This window comes from Malaclemys terrapin, chromosome 9, assembly GCF_027887155.1.
Source record: "Malaclemys terrapin pileata isolate rMalTer1 chromosome 9, rMalTer1.hap1, whole genome shotgun sequence".
NCBI classification, from domain to species: Eukaryota; Metazoa; Chordata; order Testudines; family Emydidae; genus Malaclemys; species Malaclemys terrapin.
This window is the reverse complement of record NC_071513.1, coordinates 99,102,393-99,122,014: the sequence shown is the minus strand read 5'-3', so window position 1 is coordinate 99,122,014 and position 19,622 is coordinate 99,102,393. Positions and strand designations below refer to the sequence as shown.

The 19,622-nt window shown below is 45.0% G+C and overlaps 1 protein-coding gene across 8 annotated transcripts in view; it reads right to left on the bottom strand.

Annotated features, from left to right (window-relative positions):
• ABCC5 (ATP binding cassette subfamily C member 5) overlaps positions 1–19,622 on the bottom strand; it is a 69,493-nt gene that overhangs the window by 5,339 nt on the left and 44,532 nt on the right. For all 8 annotated transcript variants that reach the window (XM_054039484.1, XM_054039485.1, XM_054039483.1 and 5 more), the window contains 16 exons: positions 18,639–18,710; positions 17,954–18,078; positions 17,085–17,157; positions 16,384–16,587; positions 15,382–15,525; positions 12,678–12,780; positions 11,455–11,639; positions 9,485–9,631; positions 8,939–9,068; positions 7,930–8,083; positions 7,666–7,794; positions 6,812–6,998; positions 5,774–5,863; positions 2,587–2,776; positions 1,583–1,742; positions 650–728 (listed from right to left, as the gene is read on the bottom strand). In XM_054039484.1, coding sequence (XP_053895459.1) covers positions 650–728; positions 1,583–1,742; positions 2,587–2,776; positions 5,774–5,863; positions 6,812–6,998; positions 7,666–7,794; positions 7,930–8,083; positions 8,939–9,068; positions 9,485–9,631; positions 11,455–11,639; positions 12,678–12,780; positions 15,382–15,525; positions 16,384–16,587; positions 17,085–17,157; positions 17,954–18,078; positions 18,639–18,710 — 2,172 coding nt within the window. The remainder of the gene's footprint in view (positions 1–649; positions 729–1,582; positions 1,743–2,586; positions 2,777–5,773; positions 5,864–6,811; positions 6,999–7,665; positions 7,795–7,929; positions 8,084–8,938; positions 9,069–9,484; positions 9,632–11,454; positions 11,640–12,677; positions 12,781–15,381; positions 15,526–16,383; positions 16,588–17,084; positions 17,158–17,953; positions 18,079–18,638; positions 18,711–19,622) is intronic.

Genomic DNA, 19,622 nt, shown 5'->3' with positions numbered 1-19,622 from the left:
TGTGCCCCTCACCTGCTGTCCAAGTGCTTCTCCCCCCTCCATCTTCCAGAAGAAACAGATCATACTAAACACCACACAGAACTAGAACCTGTTTAAACTAAGCAGGTCTGATAGCTGAAATGCCTCATGTATTTGATAACACTACTGTGAATTTACACTAGAATTCTGGACATGTAGGGCTAGACTAGAAGAGAGGTAACCTTGCAGTGACATTAGCTTAAAATAGGTGAACAAGTCTCATTCATAAAAGCCTACAGCGTATTCTTAAGTCACATCAGTATGAATACCCTGTCTCCTGACATCCTCCCCCATCAAGAGCAAACCGTGAACCTGGCCCTGTGCTGGCCAAGCTCCTACATGCTAGAGCAGGGGTTGGCAACCTATGGCACGCGTGCCAAAGACAGCACACGAGCCGATTTTTAATGTTCACTATATGCACCCACACCCACACCTCATGACCAGAAAAGTGACACAAGCCTTTCCCATAAGCAGAAGAGACTGCAAGGACAGATTGAACTTTACCTGCAAGTCTTTAAAGCAGTAGTGGCTACTAGTGGGATATGCAGGTAAGATCTTTGTCGCTCTCTCTCTCTCTAACATAACCATACCCTTCTCCTCTCCTTCCCCTCTCACCATGCCTCATACTTACACACTCCTTCATGTGAGTCCTTTCCAAGGCATCCCAGATTTGCTCCTCACTGTACTGGTTGAAAGGATCCAAGTTTGATCTAGAGGAGGAGGGAGAAAATGAAAAGGAATCTTTCACCAGATCAACACTGAATGACAAAACGGTGGAGTTCTAACCCCCTCAGCATGGACAGCTCATATCCACCCAATGCAGCAACAAAAGTCACACCACGGAAGTCAGACACTCCTGGCACACAAGGGTTAAAATGGCCAAAAAAACAAAAAGGTGGAAAAACCCCACAAAGAAGCAAGAATCTAATGGAGATTTAAAGTGGGAGGCTACATGTAAGACAACACACAGCAATGATCATGCCCAACTCAGAGTCTCTACCAATACCCAGCCTGAACTCAGATTTCACTTGCTTGTGTGTCACAAGCTTTAGTTTTAAAAGCCTGTTAGAACGGTTATGCTAAAATAAAAGGTTAGAAGCGTTCTAACTAGACCACCGCTCCCGGGCTCTTGCAATACACACTCCAAAGGCAGGAGCAGGCCAGTGCCAGAAGGCCCAGCTTCTGCTCCCAAACCACCATATCGCACCAGGTATCACACACAACAGCAAATGGTAATTCCATGGCACCCAGTTTTCTGAAGCTGCTGCTGTTGTTTCCTAGGACCAGGATTCTGGTCAGTTTCCCTTTGCTGCTATCCACACAGGGTGCAAAATGTAATGAGAAAATGAACACAGGAGGAGGGATGTATATGCCACAGAAGAATCAGTCAAGATGAACTGCTGAATGCTACACTATTGAGTGACTCTAGTTAGTGCCCTGGGGAGAAACCCACTGCTTGGGACATTTAAAATTAGACTGAACAATACACCACAGAAATAATCTTTCAAGGTTCATGTCAATCTAATGGCCCTTTTCTATCTCCATTGTCTATGGTTTTACTAACCTCACAGTTCCACTGAATAACACAGGCTCCTGAGGGATTATTGAGAGTTTGCTGCGGAGATCTGCTAAACCAATGTCATTGATTTTCACTCCATCGATTTTAATGCAGCCTCCAGACAGTTCAACGAGACGAAAGAGTGCCATTCCAAGGGAGGACTTCCCTGCAAGGATGGACAGGAAAAAAGTAAGTCAGCCAGTGTTTTTTGGGAGCAGCAATTCAGTATAGCTGGTATTGTAGAGACACAGAGACAGTTTAAAAGAATAGAAGTGTTTCAAAATATTGATACAAAGGGGCCTCCAAACAGTTCTGGGTGGGTCTAATCCAAGCTGGGCTTCATCATCTTTAAAATCCTAAGCAACACCGATTCCTCATTTAGAAACAAGAATACTGAAACTTAGCTATTCACCTGATATCATCCTACTCAACTGTGGTTTTAAACGAACGGGCCTCTTAAGATGATTTAGGGCCAAATTTGGCTGCCACATCCATGCAAACAACTCCCAGCAAAACCGCAACAAGCGTATTTTGGGGGAAGAATTTGGCCATTACAAGAAAGAGTTGGATAGCCATACGTTGGCTGAGTAGACAAACAAAGTAGCTACTTGATACTGGGCAACAGCCGTAGATGACAGAAGAGGTGTTACTTAGGACTGTGTTGTCTGGAGTATAGCTGGGCTTCCCCTCTTCAAGAGGGATTATTTTTTTGTTAGAGTCTTCATCTGTGTGGATCCCACTCAAGGCGTGCAAGTGCTTTATGAGCATGTTCACCCACACAAGGCTCATGGCACACCTTGAGTGGGATCTGCACAAACAATTCTGAAGAACCAGTTACATAAGGTAAGTAAATCGTTCTTGTCCAGCTCCCATTCAAATGCCTTCAGTTCAGATCCTGAAGGAAGCATCTTCACAGTGGTGCAGAGGCTTTCGCGTTAATCAGAGCTAACCAGTTATAGCCTCAACTCTGCCAGCAAAGTTATTTAACTCCACCCAAAGCTCCTCCTCACCTGACCCCGTCCGCCCCACGATGCCAATCTTTTCCTTGGGTTTGATGGTAAAAGACACTTTCTTAAGCACCAGTGGGAGGTTCTCTCGGTACCGCATCTCTGCATTTTCAAAGACAACTTCGCCTTCATGGGGCCAGTCCAGAGGGGGAGCTTTATTCTTAATTCGAGCTGGAGCCTCCAGAGAAAGGGTCTTTAAAAACAAAAAAAAGACCGAAAAGTCTAGTTTCCAGTCAGCAAAAAGCATCAACATACCATATTGTTTACTGCAGTTCTGAACAGGAGTTGGTTTCTTTGGATGATAGATTTTCCCCTTTCTTTTCTCACTGCTAAGCTGAGGAGGGAAGCTGTGCCCTCAAAATTGATCCCAGATCCCTTGAATGGTGCTCTGCATTTCCCCACTACAGGGTCAGCCCCACATGCTGCTTTAAATGCCACCTTAATGAGCATTTAAGGAAGGCAATGTTGCCTAGTGGCAAAGGCACCAGATTCGGAGTCAGGAGACCTGAGTTCAGTTCCTGGTTAGAACATAAGAACGGTCACACTGGGTCAGTAGTGTGGCAAAGATCCGTCTAGCCCAGTATCCTGTCTTCCGGGTGCCAGGTGCTTCAGAGGGAACGAACAGAACAGGTAATCATCAGGTGATACATTCCGTCACCCATTCCCAACTTCTGGTTCTGCTACTGGTTTGCTGGGTTACCTTGGGCAAGTCACTCCCCCCCCCCATGTCTCTGTTTCCCCATCTGTAAAATGGGACATTTTATTCTTAATTCAAGTTTTATTTTTGCAAAAGTGTGGATGGAAAATGCTAAGTAAGAGCTAGATACTGTTTATAGACAGAAACCATGAAGTTTCTCAGGGAGAGGGATAGCTCAGTGGTTTGAGCATTGGCCTGCTAAACCCAGGGTTGTGAGTTCAATCCTCAAGGGAGCCACTTAGGGATCTGGGGCAAAATCAGTACTTGGTCCTGCTAGTGAAGGCAGGGGGCTGGACTCAATGACCTTTCAAGGTCCCTTCCAGTTCTAGGAGATAATAAATTAATGGAAATATCCTAAGTTCTTGGGAGCCTGCAGAGAGATTTTATGGCTGTGGGACCCAGCAACTATCTTCAAATCACAATTTGACTGCAATGCTACACAGTGCCATAGAAATGCTGATTCACCCACATTTGCTGTGCGAGGGTCACGTATTAGTTCTGCTCATGGATCAAGTGTGATCTGCATTTATAAAGTGGATAAAACGTGAAATTCAATGAGTGGTGCCCCCCAAACTTCATCTACCAACCCAGCCAGGTTGGCTCCTTGCCCTTTGCTTTTGTTGCTACGCTTGGCACCCGTCAGAGCCCTTGCTAAGTGGTTATAAACATCACATTCCATAGAAAACAAAAACAGACTCAGATGCAATCCAGGTGATGGCACTTTTCTCTTTGGTACGTTTCAGAATGTGAGTAATTGCCACTTTCCTCAATTTCTGCCAAGACCATCTTCCTGCTAGAAAGCAGAGATTTGGCTAGTGGACACAGCAGATCTACTGATGTTCAAAAGGGATGCTGCTCAATGATCATAGTACTGTATTTCCTTGAACTAGGTGCTAGTAAAAGAAATCTGAACAGCCACACTGAAAAGATGCCAAACCCAGGGCTTCATGGGGCACAGAAACTGCTGACAGCTTATTTTCTAGCACACAGACACCCATGCCATCCCCAAGACGGAGAACTGAGACTCTGTTTGCTATGACCAAAGATACAGAATGCCATGGCTGGCACACAGCAAAAACTGTGATGGGAAAGGACGACAAAAGTCAAATGTGCTTTATATTACAATCAAAACAGTTTTAAACAAGTTCATGATACGATGACCATTTAGACAGCCAACAGGGTAGGAAATCATGGAGTCGTCTTGCTCAATAGCAAGCCGTCCAGGGTGACACAGTCAGTGACTTTACAAAACCCTATGAAAGGCCTGGGTTTTGTCCCTGAAGACATGGCCATGACAAACACTGCACTGCTCAGTGAGAGCTAGACTGGGCCTTTCACAGGGTGGGAAGGTGCAGGAATTCCTGGGATGGTTACCTCAGCTTCCGCAGTTAGAAAACTTCACCTCGGAAGGCTGCACAAGATTGCTAGTTTCCTTTTGTTTCTTTGTGTAGCTACAAAATTAAACTAATGTTTCTTTCCCCTGTACGTGCAGTCTCTAGAGTAGAATGGGATAAACTATCCCATATATGAGCTGCTTAAAGGCCCGGAGTTTCCAGAGAGATGCGCCTCTATGCTGACCTACTCACTCAGGGTCAACTCCTCGAACAGCACAAGGAGAAAGAACCGCGCTCTGCAACTCCTGTGTCTGTGGACCTGGAAAAGAGGCTAGTCTGCAAACCCACATATCAGACCCACTGTACAAGCTTCTCCGGGCCCCCTCTCTTCCCACAGTATCAACACACAGATAAAAAAGGTGTGGCGCAGGATTTGCTGCTACCTTGAGCAACAGTAACTTGGTATACATTTAGCATGGCAAGTTGCACATCTGTACAAGGACAGCAAGTTGATTAGTGGCTGTCCTGACTCGTCCCGGTCCACCTCCCCCTCTTAGCTGTCTTAAGGTTCTCAGCTGCCAACTTCAATTCTGGAAAGGATTCCATAACTTTCAAAATATATTTTATAGCAGACAGCTGTGTGGAAAACAAGAGTGACTCAATGGGGACACAGTGACTTTAAACGCTGAGCAAGTAGAGTCAAGTCTTAAAAGAGCCACTAATACCTTTCAGGCCTGAAGTGACTCAAACATGCCAGAGAGTGGGTATTATGCAGCTGCCCTAAAATATTGAAAGGATTTCCTACAGTGAGCCCTTCTCACACACACCCCCCCCATTTCCTTCCTTCTTGCTGCAGGGCCCCTTGCAAACAAACATTCAGAGTGTATTAGGCTTCACTGCCACTGGGCAGAAGCCCTGACAGTTTATGTACCAAGCTAATGAATCCTTAGGCCCCAGTCCTGAAAACACTAAGCGCACCACTAGCCCTAGTGAAGTCAATTTTAAACACAGGCATGTTTGCAGGAGCAGGGCCTTATTTCCTATTCTAAAGCAGGTTCCAATGCAGACACAGGCCAGCTCTCCTTCCTCTCATGTCAAGAGCACGAACAGCAACAAAGAATTGCACAAGAAAGAGTAAGAAGGTGAACTGATGCCTTACCTTGATGTAGTGATCAATCCTCTCCACTGAGGTGAAGCGAGCCTCTGTTTCTGAGGCCAGTCTGACTGTAAACTGGAATAACCCTGTTAACTGGGAGGGGGAAGAGACAGTAATTGAACCATTCATTTCACAGAATTCTACTGGATTTGTTTATTCTTAACATATCTAAGAGCTTTTCATAATCAATACCCTATGGAACTTGGATGCCTTGATGCAAAATAATCTTACTTGTGGTAGCTTAATAGTTAATTTTAGAAGGCTTACAATTCCCAGCAGTAATTCTTTATTGTCTGTGGATCACCTGAAAAGTCAGCAAGGTGACTGAGTAAGTTTCTGATGGCAAGGCACTTAAAATGTTAATACTATTCTCTTATCGGACCAACTTCTATCAGTGAGAGAGAGAAGCTTTCGAGCCACACAGAGCTCTGTGTAAGCTCAAAAGCTTGTGTCTCACACAGACAGAAGTTGGTCTAGCAAAAGATATTACCTCACCTATCTTGTCTCTCCAATATCCTGGCACTAACATGGCTAAAACATTGCATACTATTAAGCTCTTCATTTTGTAGTTTCACCTTATTACAAGAAGGGGGCATAAAAAGCCCAACAATGGAACTAACCTGTATGTATTCTAAGCACTACTAGTATAAACTAAAGATCACAGTAACACACCTCATCAAGCCATCAGATTGGCTAACGTGCATGTTAAATTCTTTAGAAATATCCAGGAAAGAAAAATGTGCAATATTCTATTGAGAGCCCAAAACAGCTACCACTCGAACATTAAGAGAGAGAAATTCAGCTACCAATAGCAACCATCTCAAACATGACTCCTCCAGCCTGTCCCTACCCCCTAGGAAAGGCCCTAATCCTTGATTACTATTGCTCCATTATCAACAGAAGCATCAGTCTCTCTGCCCTCTCCACAACACTGCATTAAGCAAAAACTTTTCAGTAAGACGTTATCGTTACCTAAACCAAGATGCACCATGGTTAGAGAGTCAGACAGAGTCTAGAGTCCAGAAGTGGACAGCACCTCACCTGCACAGCATAAGAGATGGCAAGCCCAGCATATGCTGGAGCAATCTGGCCGTGCATTAAGACAATCATCAGGCCGGTAGTTGTGATGAGGGCGATGCTGATAACATCTAGTCGTATGGCCAGCCAGCGCATTGCACAGCTGAACAAGTAAAATGGTGCTTGATTGTCATCCAGCAGCTCTTGGTACCTGGAAGCAGGCAAGGGAGAGATTTGGAGAGGGGCAGTTGCACCTCTTTGAAGCTTTGTATTTAATGACGACACTTCTAATACTGCTGCACGAGACTAATATCAGAACTCATCCGGATGGACTAATCCTGGTTCTTGCCTCTCATGCAGAACTCTCTCCAAACCAGGCCTGGAGGTAGAGGATTCGCAAATACACACCTTTTATCCTCTGGCCCCTAAATCACATGGGAGATCTGCTCATCTTTGTGGTTCTCAAGCCAAGAACAAACTAACATGAACAACAGCAAACCACAAGGGATGCCTCTGCATCCACTAACATTATAGCAACTCCTTTCCCCACATAAACTGAGCAGCATCTTCCAGGAGAAACCCAATAGCTACAAGCTACTAACCCCATAAAACCTACAGTGCCACAGAACACTGAGCGTATAAGTATTATTTCAAGAGCTATTACAACACGTTGATAGGATTTAATAAGACTAGCTGATTAAAACAGATATTACCATCTGATTTGTAGTTCCAGCTCTGTGTAGCCAAGGACATACAATTAACAGAAGATGGTTTTGAAAGGCTCACAAGATCAGCTGCCCGTTTTTCAGATCCTGAAACACTGGTTCACACCAGTCCTATCCCATGTTAACAAACTCCAGGCTGAGTGCTGTACTGACCTGTGCAGGAATTCCTGCCTTTTGTTGTAGGCATGGATTGTGGAGAGACCCTGTATACTAGACGTAATATGAGACAGAAACGGAGACTGCGTGATGTTGTCCTGGCGCTTCAGCTCACGAATAAAGACTCTGGAAGAGAGGAAGGAGAAGCTTTGAGGGATGCACATAACCATCCATACTGCACTACACCAGCCTGAAGAACACATTGCCCAATTAATTTAAGATAGAGAGGCTCTGATCCATTAAAGCGACTGGTGAGCTTACCTAGACACAATATGTAGGATTGTGAAGAGGACGGTGAGGGGCCCCACTGCCACCAGAAACCATGGGAAGACCCCAGCGATCACCCCGGCACAGAAGAACACCAGGATGACATTCTGAATGAACATTTCAGCTTGAAATGGCAAACGGACATCAACTGGAGAAGATGGAGAGAGAAAGAGGGAGGTCTTGGGAACAGGGAGCCAAATAACCTAAATAAAGCAATTTAGTCCAGCTTCTACAACGTCACACCAGTTCCAGGGATACTGGTTTCCAAAACTTATTTAGGTATAAAGCGTTGCTCTTTAATGAGTGTTTTTGTCTTCTACAATGTTTGTGATTGCACCTCCCTCTCCCACCCCACCAGTAAGGTCACTGCTGCAGCACCGGCCATTAAGCTCTTTCCTCTTAACTTGCCATAAAAAAAGGCATCAAGAAGGTTTGGATGGGAACAATAAGGTGGCAGGTCTGGTAGCAACCACAAGCATCAGGACTGGACTGGAGTCCCCAGGACCAACCTTACTGCATAGGGCATGGCTGAGCCTTCAAATCCTGCCAGCCTCCTTCCTTCCAAAACAATTTAAGAGCTTTAGTGCACAGAGAAGTGAATATTAGTTTTATTTTGGGGATGAACACATACCCAGAAAACCATGCAATAAAATCAATCTCATCCTAATAATCCTGTGAGCTAGTCACCAGCAGTACCCCAGCACTGACTGGTGGGAGCCCATATGCATCAGATTTAGGTAAGAAATTGGTTTGCTCTATTTCTTTTTGGACTGGTCTGATTTGGGGCTTTCCATTCATAGGAGACAGCCTATAGCCTAACCCTGGCATGGCCCAATTACTGATTTGTCTATTTCAAATATGTGCACCAAAGGCTTGTAATGTCTACAGACACACTGTCAGGTTATCTTCATCTCTGCATCCAGCAATTGGCATGCCCAGGTGAGTTAACTGGAAGGTCTGAATGCAGACGGTGCTGTGTTACGGCAGACAGAGAGGGACATACCTTCATCCATATCTTTGGAGAACCTGTTGAGAATCCGCCCAGTGGGTGTAGTGTCAAAGAACTTCATGGGGCTGCGAAGAATCCGTCGGAAGAGCTCATCATGGAGCCTGGAGGAGGCTCTAAGTGTCCCCTGGTAACACAGCAAAGGTTACTGGGGTTGTGTAGGGATGTCTGGCTATGCTGTCATTCACATCACGCCCACCGCCAAACAACTGAACTGGCTTACTGTGACCAAGGGGCTGAACCTCACATCAGTCACGACCCAAAAGCAAATCTCTGCTCTTGCAGTCTTGAAGGCAGCTACAGAGTCTGTGCTGCTATGCGGTGGAAGGAAGATAATGAGCCAAAAGAGGTTTTAACAGTGAAGAAGGTGATGGAAGGTTGCAGTCAACCCAACTTGTGCTTGGGCTGGCCCAAATTCAGGAAGTCTTTCTTGGGAGCTGAAGACAGCCTCCTCACAATAATACCAAGAGGAGAGAATCAGAATGCCAGAGGCCCCAGCCATGCAGAGAGGGGGGAGGGGGAACAATTGGCCTTGGTGCGTACCTTGACAAAGACAACCCCACGAACAGCTTTCAGAATCAACATGACTCCCATAGAGAGCGCATAGATGCCGGCATAGTAGCGCATGTGAGGGTTATCTTTCATACTGATGCTCACAACAGTTTCATTTCCCAACATCACCGTGGTGTTCTGTGTGAAAGCCAAGATCCCAGTTACATGGTTGTGTAAGACAAGAACAGGCCAGAGAGTCATCAAATTGCCCCAGGCACAGTGAGCATCTTCTATCTCTTGAGTAGGTATTTTAAAAGCTTTTTTTTTTTTTTTTAATTTGCATGGAAAAAACCCTGGCCAATCTGGAATGGCAGAGAAATCCAAATCCTCTCACACCCACCCCAAAAGGGAAGCTCAAGTAGAAAGCCAAGATCCTTTTAACTGACTCAGTTACATAGCCACCGTCTGCCTATGTACCCACCTCAGCTACAAACCCATTCCAGCCGAGCCCCAGTCAGGATCAGTGCTCCATTATGCAAGGCACTCTATGAACACAAGATGATCCACCCCTCTTGATTTAAGCCAATGTCCCTTTAATGATTACTGCAGCTGCACTCTGGACTGAGTATTTAATCTACAAATTGGGTCTATCAATACACCCAAATCTTTCTCTCTACTCTTAACTAATTCAGTGGCACTTAACTATAGGTTTCTTGGGAGTTATTTCTACCCAAGTGCACCAGTGTATGTTTAGGCACATGGCATTTCAATTTGTAGCTCCAGCCCCCCATTTTATTATCTTCAGTAAATGAAGCGACTTGACATGTTATAGCCTAATCTCAGTCATTAATACAATACTAGAGCATACTGATTAAAATAAATACACACACTAATTCCAACCCTCTTCTGCATTATTTCTTTAGTCTCTTGAATTAAATCTCTCTAGCTGTATTTGGGGTATTTTAAGGTTTCATGTGAAATTTTGTCTAGGTACTTTCTGAAAAATCCAGAGATACTTAGTTCATATAGTCCAGTATCCCGTCTTCAACATTGAACAGCAAACAGATTATTCCAAAAAAGGAGCAAGAACCCTACAGTAGGGAAATGTGGAATAATCTATGCCCCACACCCACCCCTTGAAGGTCTGACCCTAATCCCTAGTAGTTAAGAGACTGTCTTAAACCCTGAAGCATGAGGATTTTAGTCCTTCCAAAACTCCTTGTTTGTATTAACTGTTATAATGCTGAATATTCGTTACACATATAAACCCCCAACCACTCTGAATTTTACTTTAGATCCACATTTCATTTAGCAAACTAATCAAATTGGGACAACAGTTGCCGTTTTCCAGCTCCCGGGTACTTCTGTAGTATCCAAGACTCCCTAAAAATAATTGTCAATGGTTTGATTATCTGAGCCCTAATCTCATCTCCTTCACATATGGTACTTGATGCTCTACTGACCTTCATTTTTGCCAGATACTTGCTCAATAATTTCAGGCTCCTGTTTTTAGTCATTACTACACAGGCACATGCATCAGGAGTGGGCTGTTAATACTCTCCTCAAATACAAAGTTATTGTCCCTCAGTAGCAAAGCATTCCTGTCACTCTATAAGGGGCAGTGCTGCGGGGGCCATAGACACCCCAAAATTTGCCTCAGCCGCCCCTAGATGTCCAAGTCACAACAAAGTGATCTACAAAATTAGCTATTGCACTTGTTGCTTGAATACTCTAAAGTAGCCCCCGCTGCACTGCTTTGCTTCCTATTCTTACACTGACAGACCCAAGGAAGAAGGGGCCAACATCAGACTGCATGGAGCTGTTGCCTCTTTTTTCCCCCCTGTAGATTTCTGTCCGGCTTGGAGACTAACTTCTTTCAGATGAGATCATCTCCTGGAGAGCCCTCCTAACTATCTTCCTTTATGAAGTACAGTTAGGTTTGTCCTAGACTACCCCAAGCAATCCTATGAAGGCAATCCTTCCCCGCCTATTAGAAAGTTAGAAGTTCCAATTCCCCTTACCCCGCTGCCTTGCTTGATCCAGTAACTCAGCCACCAGTTGCTGAATGCCATGCTGCCCACATTCAGCACAAAGAGTGCCATGATGATCAGGAATGCCAAGGGGCCTCCAGCTGCCTGGATATAGGTGCCATAAACAGACCAGGGGACAGAGCCTTTGCCCTTCTCTTCCAGCTGCATCAGCTGGCCTAGGAAATACAATGGGGTGAAAAAAGGGTGAGGGGAGAAGAGTTGCTTCATAAAACTTTAAAAAGTTGTTTGCTTAACATATAAGAGCCTAGTATCACCATAGCCCCATAGGAGGAACACTCACTGTACAGCAGTGGTCCCCAAACTATGGTGCGTGCCCTCCTAGAGGGGTGCAGAGGAACGTTTGGGGGGAGGTGCAGCGGGGCCTGGGCCAGTCCCATGCGGGGCAGGGAGGAAGCACCACCCAGTCCTGCTCTGCCTCCAGCTCCACCCCAGCCCCCAGCTGTGGCTCCGCTCCAGCCCTGCCCCCCGGCCACAGCTCCGCTCCTGGCAACGGACTCAGCCTCAGCTCCTGGCCCCAGAGCTTCTGGAGGGGTGCGGACAGATTCCATTATGGGTAAGGGGGGCACAACAGAAAAAGTTTGGGGACCACTGCTGTACAGAGTAGTTCCAAGAGCACAGTTGTTACTTTGCACACAGAACTCAAAGATTCAAGCAACAAAAGAAAGCCACAGAAGACATTTCAATGGCAGAGTCATGAACAGCCTGGAAAGTATGTGAGGGCTCAAACAACATGAGACTGGTGCCAAAATCAGCATCTTTTGATCCCCACTAGTTTATTGTTAACAAAAAAGACGCTGATGAGGAAGATCAGACCTTTCCATTCTTTATACACAGATGCTGCTTCCTCCCCAGAATTCAGCACGCCATTAGGTAAATACAAATGCCCCTCTTGCAATAGCAGGAAAGAGAAGTGTTGGAGCTAGGGATGCTGATAGCTGAAGCCAGCAACATGTCACGTGCTGATTACATCTTACTGGGCCATCTTATTTCAACTGGAACAGTGCTGAACAGACCATCTGGTATTTCTAATGGATGGTCGCTGTTCGCCCAATGCACTTGTACTATGTGCTAGCAGCAAGCCGAGTGGCCAAGATGCAGGGCAACTTTCAGAACTTTTGAGCTTCAGAAAGTGAACATTTCAGGGTCACCAACGTATGCCAGGATTAAAGTCAGAAATTTGATTCCACAGTTACCTTCCTCCTTCTTCACCACTTTCTCCTTCTTCACAGACCCTGCTTTGATGCTTTTATCCTGGGGCTTTTTTAATGAACTGCTTGTGCTCTTCTTTACATTAATCTGTAGAAAACAAGCTACAGTTGGTAAGACAACTCCCACCTTTTCATGCTCTCTGTATGTGTATATATATCTCCTCAATATATGTTCCATTCTATGCATCCGAAGAAGTGGGCTGTAGCCCACGAAAGCTTATGCTCAAATAAATTTGTTAGTCTCTAAGGTGCCACAAGTACTCCTGTTCTTCTTACTAAAGCAGTTGTTCTCAACCTATTTACCACTGTGGAATGTATCTGCAGCTCTCGCTGTGTTACGCTGGGCGCATCCACACAATACATATACTACCTATATGGCCCCGAGGATGTCACATGGGCTGCAGCTGTGTCCTGATTGGGCCGCAAGCAGCCCGTGGGCTGTGGGTTGAGAACCACTGTACTAGAGTCATCTATTTTTTCAGACCAATATTGAGTTCAGTACCACAAATACTCTCAATTCTTTTTAAAAAGTGCATTCTAAGGAAGACAAGGGCTTCCAGTAGCTTAGCGTACATACCCAGACAGGACACTCACTGGAAAGAGCGCTTGTCCATGACCTTTATACATGATTTCATCTATGACTGACTGCCAACTACCGACAGAATAAGTTCTCCCCTCCTATTGCCCTGTGTTGGTATCTGTTTGTACTGTGGTAACGTCCAAAGGCCCCCAATCAGGATGAGGGTCCCACTGTGCTAGGTGCTGCCCATGCACGTGGGAGGATGTGATCCCTGCTTCAAAGAGAGTCTACAGTCTAATCAAGACATCGCTCTCAGAAACCTCCCCAAGCTCCCTTCAAGAAGGTACACAGGAGCTGATAGTCTCTTCCAGATACAGTGTTGCTCCCAAGACAGCCTAAGCAGTCACTACAGAGCAAAGTGAGAGCCTTACATCCCCAGACATTGAATGCACAACCTCGGAGGAGCATACACAGAGTTACTGTTCTAAACCTGGGTCATTCTCCCAAATAAGAACATTACATTCTGTTCCCAGATTGCACATTTCAATTTTCAGGTTAACCCCACCGAAACCCTTATACGTCTTCAGGACCATCTTCCCAGGCTTTATGCTAAAAAGAGCTCTCTCACATGTCAAACCAGAGAGAATAGTATCCACTGAGCCCTTTCTTCCAATTCCATACGGACTACAAATCCACTGCCCATTCCATGCGCTAGTGCTTATGGAGAGGAAATGGAGGCCAGCCAAGTAAGCAGGTTGGAGAATCTCATATTAACCAGGATTGCTTTAATTTAAAAATGACAGCACCACAATCTTCACAGCACTGAGAAAGGCCATGCGAGGTAACGGATTACATTCCTCTGCCTCTTCCATCAGCACTGTCAAGCAGAAAATCCAATCAAGCACCTCCTATCACTAAACCCATCTCCAGCCACAGCACAATTCCATCTCACCAGAATGTCTTGGGTGGAGCATGTATTCAAATCCATGAAGCCATCGGCATCTTATCTCTTGATAAACACACCAGGTTATTTTCCTAATCTAATTCAATTAAGATAAGGGCACTGATTTCTGTTAAACATTCAGAACAAAATTCTGAAAACTCTTTCCAACAAAAAGCAAGAACACGGCTACCTCCCAGGCATGGCTTTTGAGGAAAATACTGTGGGGAGGAGGGTGAGAAAGTTAAATGGCTGAAACTGTTTTAACACTGTAGAGACAAAATCTCCCATTGAAAGGTTCCTGCTTGAAGCCTTTTCTGTAATTGCATTAAAGGAGGACCAGCTGACTGAAGTGCAGCACACAAATCCCAGTTGCATTTATGGCAATTTCTCCTCAGCAAGCCCCAGTAGCATTTTTTTTTTTTTTTTTGGCCAGTTTCAATCAGAAGACGATACGTCTGGAGTTAAATTCCAGCATTCTGCTGAGTAGGACTTTTGGACAAGTAATGTTACTTCTGTTGTGTCTAAGGGAACATCTATACTTATCTCCGGGTTCGGCAGTAAGCAATCGATCTTCTGGGATCGATTTATCGCGTCTTGTCTAGACACGATAAATCGATCCCGGAAGTGCTCGCCGTTGACGCCGGTACTCCTGCTCCGCGAGAGGAGTAGGCGGAGTCGACGGGGGAGCCTGCCTGCCACGTGTGGACCGAGGTAAGTTCGAACTAAGGTACTTCGAATTCAGCTACGTTATTCACGTAGCTGAAGTTGCGTATCTTAGTTCGAACTGGGGGGTTAGTGTGGATCAGCCCAAAGTCATCTCACGCTAGAAAAATGGGTAAGAAGCCAGGAAGAAATATATAAAACCAAGAGCTAGATTGAGCTGAGCTAACTTGGGAAGATACCATCTAAAAATGAGGTGCACATTAAAGAAAGGGATATGCATTCTCCTCTGAGCACCACAGCATAAACTGATACCTTTCCTCCATATTAGATAAACTAGCTCAGGGGCAGGACTGCATAAGAGATGTCATCTCTGAAACAGGGACCATGACACGAATTATTACGAAGTGCCAATCCAATAGAAAATAGCCTGCAGGAGATTCAAATTGCCAAATCAACATACCAAGTCATTTTCCAGACTTCTTTCAAGTGACTAAGTAACTTGGTTCATCTGAATTCCAAGTACAGGCATCTGTCATAATATTTTTAAAAATGGAGTGGAGTACCTCAATGTGTGGTGCCTCTCCCAGCTGCAGGCTATTAAAAATCACTGCATAGTCGCCATTTAAGTTCATCAGTCCCTCATGGGTTCCTCTTTCGGTGATACAGCCCTCTTTCATAACGATTACTTCATCACAGTCAACAAGGTACTGGAGACAATGAGAGGGAGAACATGGCTTCATTATCTCAGATGGTCAGAAAAAACACACATGAATCTTCTCAGTAAACAGCCATCGGGCCGTAAAAGTCAGTACTCCTCCTCGGTGCACACCTGATTGGTTAAGAACCCGGCACTGATTAGAGCACTGTGATTACTTCTACAGGACATACAAAACAGCTTACATGACTGAACAGAGACTTTCTGCCGAATGTTGGGAAGATGCATTCAGGTGGCTTTGAACACTACAAATTCTGACATACCAGTTACAATGAGTTTTCTGAACAGAACAGGTGACAAGACCCCAGTCTCAGAATACATTTATTTACAACACTAGGCTGGATTCACTGACATCAAATCCCATGTATTCTAAAATGATAAACAGGCTTTAGGCACTTCAGTATTCAGGCTAGTAGAAAAACTGCTTTCGACTGGGTCATCCCTCCAGCAGACCCACCTTCAGCCAAGCATTCCCAGCTCCTACTAGCAACCTACTAGCCAGCCTTGGCATCGGCTATTTACATCAGTGCCCATGCTCTGGGTACAACACACAAATGAATAAAACTTAGGGCACGTCTTCACTGGCAACGATAAAGCGCCAGGATTCACCTGTCTACACTGGCACTTTACAGCCCTGACACTTTTCACACCCCTGAGCAAGAAAGCTGCAGCGCTGCACAGTGCCAGTGTAAACAAGCCCTTAAACTATACAGCCGGAGGGAGACGGTATCATGTTGTAACAGACCAGAGCAGGAGACTCTACAGTAAGAGGCAAAAGTGACTAACGAAAAAGCAGTCTAGCTGAACAATTAGAAAAGATCCAAGAAAGGCCGTGTAAGGGAGACGGTACCTGAAGCTGATGGGTGATGAACAGGACAGTTTTTGACTTCAGATGCTTCCTTATTGCACTGTTAAAAATATGGTTTCCTACATGTGCATCTAAGGCACTAAGAGGATCATCAAGGATGTAAATACTCTTGTCACTGTACAGGGCTCGGGCAAGACTGATCCTCTGACGTTGGCCTCCACTCAGGTTAGCACCTCGCTCACCAATCTGTACAATATACGTAAAGTTATTCAGTTTCTTTTTGCAACACTTAACACAAGACCTGAGGCCACATTCATCCCTGGTGTAACTAATGCAGTTAATGGGGTAACAGCGAGAATTAGAATGGGCCACATTAAAATGTAGGCGACTTATTCATTGTAAAAGGAAACTTATAGTGAATACCCCTAATGCTAACATGCTTGAAACATTCCTATTAAATAGCCAGAGGATACTATGCCTTTTATTAATTATTTTTAATCTAAGTTTTAAAAGGTCTCTCTCTGAGGAAACTAATTCCCAGTGCAATGAAAAATTCCCACATTACAGAGTTAAAAATCATGGAGTAATCAGTCTCCATACAGTCCAGGATCTACAAGAAGAGGATTTTGCCCATCAGTTTATAAGCACACCAGACTGATGGCCTCCCTACCCCACCACAGCATGTCTGGGTTACACTTCACTCCACCCATCCCACTCTGTTTTATCAGAACCAGGATTTTTACCTCCGTCAGGTCCCCATTAGGTAGGATGGCTAGGTCAGGTCTCAGACAGCAGCCATTCAGCACAGTGTTGTATCTGAAGAATATGGATAAGACAAATTTTAAATTAAATCAATGGAGATATCCCATCTCCTAGAACTGGAAGGGACCTTGAAAGGACATCGAGTCCAGCCCCCTGCCTTCACTAGCAGGACCAAGTACAGATTTTGCCCCAGATCCCTAAGTGGCCCCCTCAAAGATTGAACTCACAACCCTGGGTTTAGAAGGCCAATGCTCCCCCCCCCACTGAGCTATCCCTCCCCCCAGTGAGCACTAGCACTTATGAGGGTACCCTGCTAATGGAGCAGTATTTTTATTCCCACACAAACACCAGACAATCTTGTAGCTTTGAGCAATGAACTACGGATCTGCCTCATCAGTAAACTGCAGATAAAACTTTGGGACCAATTTCAGAAGCGCTATGAGAAGCACAGTGAAGAGAAGCCACATTCACTTGGGAAGCTATGCCAGCACAGACTCTGGTAGAGATCCCTGGGGTGGAAAGTTTGCATGTGGGGAGGGCCACATAAGAGACCAGGGCAGCATGAACAGATGTTGCGCTGGGTAGGAGGAGGGCAAGGCTAAGGAAGCCACAGAGTGCACCAAGCCTGCGCCTCACCACAGCGGCAGCTACCAGCAGACCTCAGTGTTCTAGTGAGAGTTAAAGCTGCCATCCATGCAGAAACACCAACTACCATCTGCCACATGGAACTTCCCTTCTGGTGCAGGTGACTTAGGCAGGGAGGTGCAAGTCTATCCAGCATGAGCTTTCTTGATGCCGGTGCGAGAATCCCTAAGCTTTCAGGCTCAGCAAAGTGTTCTGTTTGACAAACCTTTCTTCATCAAACTCCTTTCCAAAAAGGATGTTGTCTCTAAGCGTAGCATTGAGAATCCAGGCCTGCTGGGCCGCATAGGCAAAATTTCCATTCACTGTAATGCTACCCTCCAGCAGGGTCATCTAGAAGACAAGACAGAAGGTCTTGAAATTATGCTATTTCAGGGGAGAGTGTGGAATCCCCCTATATAAAACAAGAAAGACCTCACTGGCAATCTCCATAGGAAGCAGAACCAGCACAGAATGTAACTCAAAGATCCAGGGTGTGCGTGTGTTTGTTTTTTAGAAGGTCCCACATCAAATACTGTGTGTTTATTCTGAACTTCTCAAAAGCTTGAATTTCAAATACTGGGCATACATGGATAGATTGTCACAAGAGCTCAGGCCCCAGCTAGGCACCTAAATGAAGTAGCTAGATCTTCAGAACTGCTCAGCATGGACAATTCCCAAGGAAAGCAGAAGGAGCTGCTGGATACAGACTCTTATGAAAATCTGTTCCACAGTCATCTAATGGATTATTGCCATCTTAAGACTGTTTGTAACCTAAATGTGATCTATTTCATCAGTGTATGATCTGAATTATAGGTCAGATTAATCATCATATGGAGTGAGACCAATTAAACAAATGCAGCTGCTGGCAGAGAAGAGAAAAAGGGAGAACCCATAAAAATATAAATTCTCACCTGTCCTAAAATGGCTGAAATAAGTGAAGTTTTTCCACTCCCCACAGTGCCACAAATCCCAACAAGTTTCCCCTAAAACAGAAAAAACATACAAGTTATGGTAACACATTAATCCATCCCCCCTAGACTACCTGCAGTATCTCAAACAGAGAAAAGTGATTTAACACTAACGCTAATGGAAATGGGGTATATCAAATGGGAGAAAGGCCAGACTTGGTCAAGCTCTCATTCTAAGAAAACAATTGGCAACCAAAACTGAGTGAACATGACAGGTGACAGGCAGATTCACTCACCCGCTGAGCCACTAAGCTTTCCTCTGTGTAAAGACAGGTGACCAATTCCTTTCCATACGGCTCTGATGCAACCAAACTTTAAATGCTGAATTCAGCTCTGGGCACCCCAATACCAGAAAGATATTGCCTGACTGGACAGAACAATGAAGTGCTACCTGAGCCAAAGGGAGTCTTTCCATTAACTTCAATGGGCTTTGGATCAGCCCCAAAATGACCAAAGGAGTGAAGGGACTGACTTATGAGGAAAGCTTAACTTTGTATAGTTTGGCTAGGAGACAGCTAAGGGGGAGGAGAGGAAAGGTAACAGCCTAAGACAAGTTAAGGGTTTAACACTAAAGATAGCTGTTCGGTGCGATACATAAGGATATAATCAGGAATAATGGAAACAAGAGAGAGATTTAGGCTATCAGGTAGATACCTTCCTGACTGTGAGATGGGTCTGGTTTAGGAACAGCCTCTCTGGGAAGAGCTGGAAGCGTATCACTTGGAACTTTTAACAGACTGGACAACACACTCGGAAATAGGCAGTAGGGAGCAATCTTGCCTTGGCTCCCAATTAGACAGAAGGGATGGGATCCAAGAAGTCTTTTCCACCTCTAATCGCAATCTCTAAACTTCTTGTAGTCTATGAGTCCTAGTCAACAGTTTAACAATAGTGCTGAATGGTACTTAACAGGGAAAGTCCTTCTGA